The sequence below is a fragment of the Notothenia coriiceps genome, unplaced genomic scaffold (genome assembly GCF_000735185.1).
Source record: "Notothenia coriiceps isolate Sejong01 unplaced genomic scaffold, NC01 NC01_scaffold00037311, whole genome shotgun sequence".
NCBI classification, from domain to species: Eukaryota; Metazoa; Chordata; class Actinopteri; order Perciformes; family Nototheniidae; genus Notothenia; species Notothenia coriiceps.
The window spans coordinates 25,548-35,054 of NW_011370012.1; the positions used below are offsets into that span (position 1 = coordinate 25,548).

The 9,507-nt window shown below is 39.7% G+C and overlaps 2 protein-coding genes across 2 annotated transcripts in view; one reads left to right on the forward strand and one right to left on the reverse strand.

Moving 5' to 3' along the window:
- LOC104967452 (suppressor of cytokine signaling 3-like) overlaps positions 1 to 1,088 on the reverse strand; it is a 13,046-nt gene extending 11,958 nt beyond the window's left edge. Inside the window, exon 1 of the mRNA XM_010796911.1 lies at positions 1,068 to 1,088. The gene's annotated coding sequence lies outside the window, so the exon portion shown is untranslated. The remainder of the gene's footprint in view (positions 1 to 1,067) is intronic.
- pgs1 (phosphatidylglycerophosphate synthase 1) overlaps positions 1 to 7,012 on the forward strand; it is a gene marked incomplete at its 3' end in the record, with an annotated part of 12,234 nt that extends 5,222 nt beyond the window's left edge. Inside the window, exons 2-5 of the mRNA XM_010796912.1 lie at positions 1,144 to 1,354; positions 3,758 to 3,835; positions 6,635 to 6,734; positions 6,823 to 7,012. Of these exons, the coding sequence (XP_010795214.1) occupies positions 1,144 to 1,354; positions 3,758 to 3,835; positions 6,635 to 6,734; positions 6,823 to 7,012 (579 nt within the window). The remainder of the gene's footprint in view (positions 1 to 1,143; positions 1,355 to 3,757; positions 3,836 to 6,634; positions 6,735 to 6,822) is intronic.
- Between the last annotated feature and the right edge of the window lie 2,495 nt (positions 7,013 to 9,507).

Consider the following 9,507-nt stretch of genomic DNA (forward strand, 5'->3'; position numbering starts at 1 on the left):
TAGTTCAGTCTTTGATTCCATCATCTCATTTAAAACCTTTTTTAAAAGCATTACTTTAGTTCTGTGAAGGGATATATGCACTGTACTTCACTTTTATTAATATTGTATGCTGAAAAGCGTATATATTACAGCTCGATTTTTTTGTTGAATAGATTTGAGTGCTTCAAAATGTTGGGTCGCAATGTATTGACCAAGTAAAAAGTGGGTCCCGAGGCCTGACCAGTTGAGAACCACTGAAGAACATGCAGGAAATTATTTAAGCAACACACTTTAGGATGGATCTCCATGCAGATCTAAAAAGGGAATAAATAAACCCAGAAATAGTCAAATCTGTTTGGGAGGGAATACATATATTTGATCTAATACTTTTTTTTTTTAAAGCCAATGACAGAAGATGAGGAGGAGCATTACAAATCGTCAGTGAAAAAGGTAGTCGGAGTTTGTGTATGACCCTTTTTGACAGCCAGGTACTAGCTATGGCTACATGCAGGCTGACATTGATACCACTGTATTTAAAACAATATTTTTATGACAAAAAAATATCCAGCGTGATGGACAATTGGGTGTTAAATAATCTGAATGATGAGCACAACAGCGTCACCACAAGCTCTATCTGCAGAGGAAGGTTGTGTGATATGATCGAGCGCTTCAGAGCAGCTCCAAACTCATTTCGTTCTCCGTTTCTAATTCCAAGTTGATTAAAAAAACGTAAAGGGCTTATTATACTTATTTGGGTTTTCCCTTTCCTGAAGTGTGTTCTATAGGTTTTTGTGCATGTAAATGGACATTACTTGTATTGGCTAGCGCTCAAACATATTAATCGTGATAGGCTTTGGGGACGGGACATCTCTTAGCGGTTGACCAATCGCAACAGAGCCGGCCAGTTAACCAATCAGAGCAGATTGGGCTCTGGCTTCAGACAGAGGGTGAAAAGAGGTGCTGCAGTATGAGAGTATGAGTATGAGCTTTTTGAACATTAGAGCATATAAACATGTCACAGTAGAGGCACAGAATACAATATGAAACCTGAAAATGAGCAAAATATGTCCTCTTTAAAAAGTACTCACCAATTATTCCGATGTCTTGTATGGTACTTAAAATCCAGATATTGGCAAATCAACTCCTCACCCTTGTTCCCTGCAGGTCCTCGGTGCTGCTGCTGGCCCCCCTCCTGGCCGAAGCCGACCCGGCCCCCCGACTGGTCTCCAGGCCCGCGGGGTCCGCCGGAGTTCAGGGCACAGAGGGACTCTTCGGCCACTTCCGATGGATGGCAGAGCACGTACCTGCCTTTCGGGTGCCGGGAACCCACATCCACATCCTCACCTCGCCTGACCAGTTCTACAAGACTATGAAGGTCGGTGATACCAAGAAGTTACCATTTTGGTTCAGCTGCAAAGCAATGAAAACAGAGCTTAACTGAACAACTACCAGTATTGTTGTTGCACAGATGTTCAATATCATCATGTGGCGTAACAAAGGGAGAAAGTGCTTGAGGAATGTGAGTGTGCTTAAGGAAGTATTTTCTCCCCGGCAGACTGATTGTTTTCTCTGCAGTGGCCGAGTTGGCAGTTAATAGTTTGGCTCTAAAAAGACCTGTCACCTTAACGTTGCAACTAATAGGTGCTAAATATATAATCCACTTGAAAGCTTAAAGGGACAGTTCACACAAATCAACATGTATGATGACACTAGATGGCACTCAGCATGCGGCGCCCCAAATATATCATGACAGGTTACCCATGCTAATCCACAGACCTTCCTTTGTTCATGTAGTAGGTCTTGTTTTTGGACATAAAAAAAAAAACGTTAACATGTTTCAATATTAAGCCTTCATCAGGGATTGAAAGTCTTTCGCTGTCTCCAACAATCTGCAATTCACACAAATTCATCGATGATTTGATAAATTAACAATAAAAACAAATATATGAAGTTTACATTTTCCGGGGCTTAACTGTCCGTGGGAAAAAATAATGTTTACCAGTTTGTACAATTGGCCTATCGTGTCGATTGATGTGATTGGCCATTTAGATTCAGTGATTTTAATCTCATATATTATGAGATGTTTCACAAGGCTCTGTTGTTAATTAGATCATTACATTACATTACATGTTGATGTTTCTCTTTGGAAAACCATCGGACATTAATTATCATTATTTGCAATCTTAATTGTAAACTAGGCCTCATGTCCCTGAATCAACCTTGGATGAACCGGAATAAAAAGCTCCATTCCCAGAGATTGAAATGTCCTCCCTGGAGCAACATCTATTTCAAGTTTGATGAAAATAATCTTTAAGTGTTTCTAACTTTAAACAAAAATCGGAAATTTATCATCCTGCAAACTAAATGTGAATCATAGGAGAGAGGCGACAGAGTTTTATATCATTACTTAATCCCACACCTGCTGTGTGTCACTCACCACATAGGAATCCTTTTATGTTTCCTCGAACGTTCGCCCGTTCAGCCGCTCCAGGAACGAAGAAACAGGAATCTGCAGCTTCCCTCGGGCTAACACATTGTTCAAGGGTTTTATTCATGTTTTAATATTTACGTTCCTGCTTCATATACCCTTATACAGAAAGAAGGAAGAGACCACTCAAAGTGTTTCTTAAATCTCAATCTCTACATGTATGGCAGCAATTCCATTCCAGTGTTGAATTCCAACAGAGAGAAATGTTGTCTGTAGTTTATAGAATAAAAGATAAATAATTGATTGCTGCAGAGGTGTCTTAATCTTTTCCAGAGCTGTATATTTTTTTATGGCTTTGAATCTTAAAAACATGTCAACTATTTTCCAAGAACATTTCCCCATACCAATGACGGCTGGGAATTCTGAATGGCATTGTTTTGTTCACTTCCTTGTTCATCTCTAATTGTTTCCAAATGATTTGCTGCATCATAATGACATGCTACGTGAGGAGACAGCCAATGCAAAATGTAGCGCCCAGAGCGTGAAAAAGAAAGTGACTGATATTAAAAATACTCAAAGAACACTTTTTTTTCTTTTGTCGCCTTCAACTGAAAAACTAGAAATCACGCGCTATAAAAATAAGATACGCATTTTTTAATATATTCTCATTCCTCGTGTCATTTTCAAGGTCTTGAGATTAATCAAAGAATATGATCAACGTAATTGTTTGGCGTGGCTTTACGATAAACAACATCCTGGTTACTTTTGATAACTCGCAGATCTTCCTGGTAACATTCCTCCACAGTGCTTTCTATTGAAGAAGCATTCCCATTGAAAACTGTCCATTGTGGATTATTTAAAAATAACCAGGACATTATTACTGTTCTATAGATTCTTTGCAAATGTCATTTACGTTAAGTTTATCTTATTATTTGACAAGAGAGAAAACATTTTTTAAGATGGGGAAATTGGTGTTAAAGACTATATTTCACAATAAAACGCATACAATGAAGTCACATCAGCCTGAGATCAAAACAACCAGCCAGCAAAACGCTCACCTAACATGTTTACAATCAAGCCCAGGATTAGTAGAAATATGTTTAAAAAAAAGAAAAAGGGATTTTTCTCTCTTTTTTTTAAAGGTTTTTAGTTTTGTTGTTATTTGCTTGTTGCTAGGGGCTCCGAGGGAATGTGGTTAGTTTGCCTGTGCATACAGACTGACAGCGTGTTCATGCGACATACAGGAAATGACCTTTTAGTATGACCATTAATCATGTTTTACTGTCAGATATTTGTTACAAGATTTCTGACACCCACGTACATTGTGGCGTTTGTTTTTCTTCCCTTCAGGCGCGCATCAAGACCGCGAAGAGGCGGGTGGTGATGGCCTCGCTGTATCTGGGAACGGGTCAACTGGAGCAGGAGCTGGTGAGAAAAACAGTGTTTGTGTGCGAGTGTGTGATTCATGTTTAGAGGCGCTTTAAAGACTTTTTAGTTTTTGGCAGGTGAGAAGAACGCCATCCAAACACAAGCGTGTGCCAAATAACTGGTCAGTGATGCCAGAAAGTGTGAGTCAGTTTTCTTCCAGGAGAAGCACAGTGTGGTTTGTTCAGAGGGAAAATACGCCAGGCCAGCTACAAGGAATGACCCTTAAATTGCAAGGGTTTATGAATATAAGAAGGCCAGAGTTGGCACGTGATATCCCGCTGTTCTTCATACTTGGAAGGCCTCGCATAACAACATAAACCCAGAACAAACCACAGTCTGGACCGACGCTCACATTCAGCTGTTTTTCATGTTTGTTTTTTCTATCTGCTTGGAGAATCAGAGGGTGAATTACACAGACAAGTCAAACACGTTTAATTACAGTTAAGAGCCTTTAAATCTGCTGTGATTGCTGCCAAACTCCGTAACCTCACAGGATGATGGATCACTCGAAAAATGGAGTCAATAAGGCACAGTGAGTGAGCCCATGTGATTTTTGTTTTCCGAGCTCAGGTTTGCTTGTAATTGGACACAATGACCTTAACTCCATTCAGAGCAGAAATGTGAGTCTGTGGTTTGAGCCTGGAGAATGCAACCGGCAGGTGAGCTAACACAACACCCAATCACAGGCGCAGCACAAAATGAACTCCTCTGATACTGAAGCTCGCACCTGCGCTGCTGCGTGTTGACTTTAAGCGCAGGCAATAATAATCAGAGATTCTAAAGAAAAGTGTGTTTTATCTTTAGAACACCATATGCAAAGCTGGGGAGGTTGACTGCATATCTTTAGGAAAGCTGTATAAAGGCTGTGGGGGCGAAATAAAGAAATGAAACCACAGTTTAACTCAAACTAAAACTACCGTTGAGGCACAAGCAAATCTGACGCAGGGAATAATAATACAATTTCCAAGCGAGAATATACTTTTGTGTAGAACAATGACTTCTCCTTTTGACCTTTGACACTGGTGCTCTAATCCCACCACCAACACCTGTCTCCAAGGTATGCCTATCACCAGGTGCCCAAAACTGCCTTCAAAATAAAAGCATGAACAATTTCTCTAATTTAACTTAAAGGTGGAGTAGGTAAGTTTGAGAAACCGGCTCGAGATACACTTTTTGTTATATTCCATGGAATGCTCTTAACATCCCGATAGCAATGAATATCTGAAGTGCTTTGACAAAAAATCCATAAAAAAACTTCATCTGTGTGAAGCCGTAGCGCTGTAAAAAGCACGACCAATCATCTGAGACGGCCCGGCTAAAGTAACTGGATGGCCTACCTGCCTGTCAGCCTTCCATCTGTGCACAAACTTATCTCGTGCCCTCATTGGTCATGTGCGCATTCATGTGTGTTGGAGGAGTGGCTCTGTAAGGAAGTGGCAGATTTTTTCCGGTTGTGTATTTTCAAATTCTAGCGCACTCGAGCTGGTTACTCAAAAATTACCTACCCCACCTTTAAATAATTTCAATAAATAATTTGAAATGTAATATAAACAAAAACAGCAAGGAAAAACATGTTATAGTATTACAAAATAAATGGCTCCAACAAAGGCCTTTGTTTCTACAGAACAGTCGGATATATCGCCTCAAGGTTCTGAGAGTGACGTATAAAAAATGCATTTGGAAACCAGATGCCCAATTTAGTCAAACGTGGGGAACAAATGCCGAGCTCGTCACTAATAGATACTTCGCTACCAGTGATGCCCTCTGAAGAGCATTTCCTCTTGTGCACTAATGGCTTTTCCCACGCTCGCTCACAAAAGGGTGCCAGTGATTAATAAACTGTCTGCTCCATAGTAATCAATAATCTACTGCTCCTAGGAACATTCACAAATACTCAAGTACTGGGAAGTGTGGCAAGAACAAGGAAGACCAGATAAGAGTTGTGTGTTTCTTTGAGTGGTCTTATCTGGAAGAACTGTTCAAGAAGTGACTTCACAGTCTGAAGCTTGCTTTAATTTCACGTTTATATCAGTCCAATCTTACTTACTTTAAGCCCTAAAACGTGGCTTCATTTCAAGGTAACAACTGATACGATAAGATGAGATAGATCTTTATTGATTCCCGTAGGAAATTCAGGTGTTATAGCAGCAACACAGGAAACGCATCTGCACACAAAAAAGGGATATTTTATTCACTATGGCAAGGAGTGAGAAGTGTAAACAAGATGAGAGGAGTTAGAGAGCCGAGGCACTTGAAATGACTGCAACACTACTGTCCTCAATCCATCAATTAATAAGGCAACTGTGAGAGTAGGTGTGTTACCTTGATTTATGCTTCATACTTAATTAAATACAAATTATAAAATGTATTAATATCAATAATATTATATTTACAATGATTTTCAAAAAGAAAAGTATTCAATACTCTAATTTTAAGAAGTTGAAAACTAAGATTTTCATGTATTTTGCATGACTAATTACTTAAAAATGCTTATTCATTAAAATTGTTGCCGATTACTTTTCTCCTACTTGAGACCCCCACGTAAGTGCTAATTTTGACCGCGTTGTAAAAGGGGTGGTTGAACCCCTTTGTATATTCAAAGTCATGCTGTCTATTTCTGACCAAGAATAATAAGTCATTAGTTGAAAATGACGATATTTTGCTGCAGTGATTTTGATGTCTTTCTTTGAAATCGTCCATTGTGAGTTTAACAGTGTTATACGTCTGCAGCTAAATCTGTGCATTATCCTTTAACTCATGTTCTGATGTCTCTTCAATGCTTCCCCTGTGTCTGTGAAGGTGGACTGCATGGAGGACGCCCTGCAGCGCTCACAGGACAACAGCGATTCCCCCGACCTCAAGGTGTCCGTGCTGCTGGATTACACTCGCGGCTCTAGAGGTTGTTTTCACTCTCATCAGATCTCTTGTGTTTCCTCTGGTTAGCACCCGACGCTCATCCTCCTGCTGTGCTCATGTTTTCCCTGCAGGACAGATCAACTCCAGGACCATGCTGCTGCCGCTGCTGCAGCGCTTCACCTCTCAGATGAGGGTCTCTCTTTACCACACCCCCGACCTGAGGGGGCTGCTGCGGCTGCTCGTCCCGCAGCGCTTCAACGAGACCATCGGGGTCCAGCACATCAAAGTCTACCTGTTCGACGACAGCATCATCATCAGCGGGTCGGTGGATTATTCTGTATATTTCACACCAGTCCTGTGGAGTCCTCATCTTTTGAGTCTCTTCTCTTGTACAGGATTTTTCTAAACTGTTTTTCATTGCTTGGCCTCAGATATACTACACATAGTAAACAAGTCTCTCCACTATTTCCACAGGCCCTGTAAACTGCAATAATTAAACCGCTCCTAAAAAGCATAACCTAGACGCAACCGTAATGAATAATTACAGGCCAATATCAAACCTTCCCTTTTTAAGCAAATTCATTGAAAAAGTTGTTTTTCAACAGTTGAGTAATTTCATGTTTTTAACTGACAGTTTTGATGTGTTTCAGTTGGGCTTTCGACCAAACCACAGCACTGAGACTTCTCTTGTTAAGGTCTTAAATGACATCCATTTAAACACAGACAGTGGCAGAATATCAGTGTTATTATTATTAGATCTCAGCGCTACCTTTGATACTGTTGACCACAACATATGGCTAGACCGTCTTGAAAACTGGGTGGGAGTTTCAGCAACAGCTCTAAACTGTTTTAGTTCCTACTTAAAGGACAGAACAAACTTTGTCTCAATAGGCAATTACAAATCAACCCTGACAAATATGTCATGCGGGGTTCCTCAAGGCTCCATCTTAGGACCTTTGCTTTTTAATATTTATATGCTACCACTGGCTCAAATTATTAAAAACAACGATCTAAGCTATCACATCTATGCAGACGACACCCAGATTTATTTTAAAATTACACCGAGAGACTACTCTCCGATTAGAACACTGAGCAGTGCATTAAGCACATCAATGACTGGATGACTCAAAAGTTTCTCCAATTGAACAAACAAAAAACTGAGATCATTGTTTTTGGAGCAAAGAAGGACCGATTTAAAAGTAATCGCAGAGCTTCAGTCAGCAGACTTCAAAGTAACTCATAAAGCTAGAAATCTCGGTGTAGTGATGGACTCAGCCCTGAATTTTAACAGTCACATTGCAACAGTTATTAGGTCTGCATACTATCACCTGAAGAACATATCTAGGATTAAAAAACTAATGTCGCAACAGGATTTGCTTGAAACTTGTCCATGCTTTCATCTTCAGTAGACTCGACTACTGCAATAGTGTATTCACAGGGCTGACAAAGAAATCCATCAGAAAGCTGCAGCTGATTCAGAACGCTGCTGCTCGAGTCCTCACTAACATTAAAAGAGTGGATCACATCAGTCCGGTTCTGAAGTCTTTCCAGTCGACCAAATAATTGATTTTAAAATACTATTGCTAGTTTTTAAATCACTAAATGGCTTAGGAGCGAGGTATATAAACGATCTCCTACATAACTATGAACCATCCAGGAGTCTCAGGTCTTCTGGGTCGGGTCTGCTCTCTGTTCCAAGAATAAGAACTAAACATGGAAAAGCAGCGTTTAGTTATTATGCCCCGACAATCTGGAACAAACTGCCCGAATCATGCATGTCCGCTGAAACACTTCCTATTTTCAAATCCAGACTAAAAACATATCTATTTGCCGCTGCTTTTAATTGAGCTGCTCATACTCACACCGCAGTGCATTTTATTCATGTATTCTGTACCTGCTGTGCTTATTCATTTAATTATCTTTGCTTTTTTATGCCTGTTTTTTTATTTAATTATGTGTTTATGCTGTATTTATTCTTAAATGTCTTTTTTGTTTTTATTTTGTAAAGCACTTTGAATTGTCGCGTGCTGAAAGGTGCTATATAAATAAAATTGCCTTGTAAAGGTGCAACATTCTAATAAAGATAATACAAATAATTCAAACAGAATGTACCAGAATGTGATCCAAAATGTAACCGCACAGATAGAAGTCTGCGTAAATCCAGATAATGAAAAAAGAATATGTCTATCAGGAGAGGTCAAGAAGCCACAGGTTCATACAACTGACCTTCCCTAAACTTAAGGAGAAAAGTTAGGGATAACCATAAAAGAAATTGATGTATAAAAAAGGAAATCTAAACATAATTATAGGTGGGGTAGGTAATTTTGGAGAAACCAGCTCGAGTGCGCTAGAATTTGAAAATACACAACCGGAAAAAATCTGCCACTTCCTTACAGAGCCCCTCCTCCAACACACACGAACGCGCACATGACCAATGAGGGCATGAGATAAGTTTGTGCACAGATGGAAGGCTGACAGGCAGGTAGGCCATCCAGTTATTTTAGCCGGGCCGGCTAAAATGATTGGTCGTGCTTTTTACAGTACTACGGCTTCACACAGATGACATTTTTGTATGGATCTTTTGTCAAAGCACTTCAGATATTCATTGCTATCGGGATGTTAAGAGCATTCCATGGAATATAACAAAAAGTGTATCTCGAGCCGGTTTCTCAAACTTACCTACCCCACCTTTAAGAAAAATCCAGCAAAAATTATGACAACAAAAAGTAGTGGGGAAAGAAAATGTATATTTACATGTAAAAAAAAAATATATATATATATATAATAATAATAATTAAAGTGGACCTATCATGCTA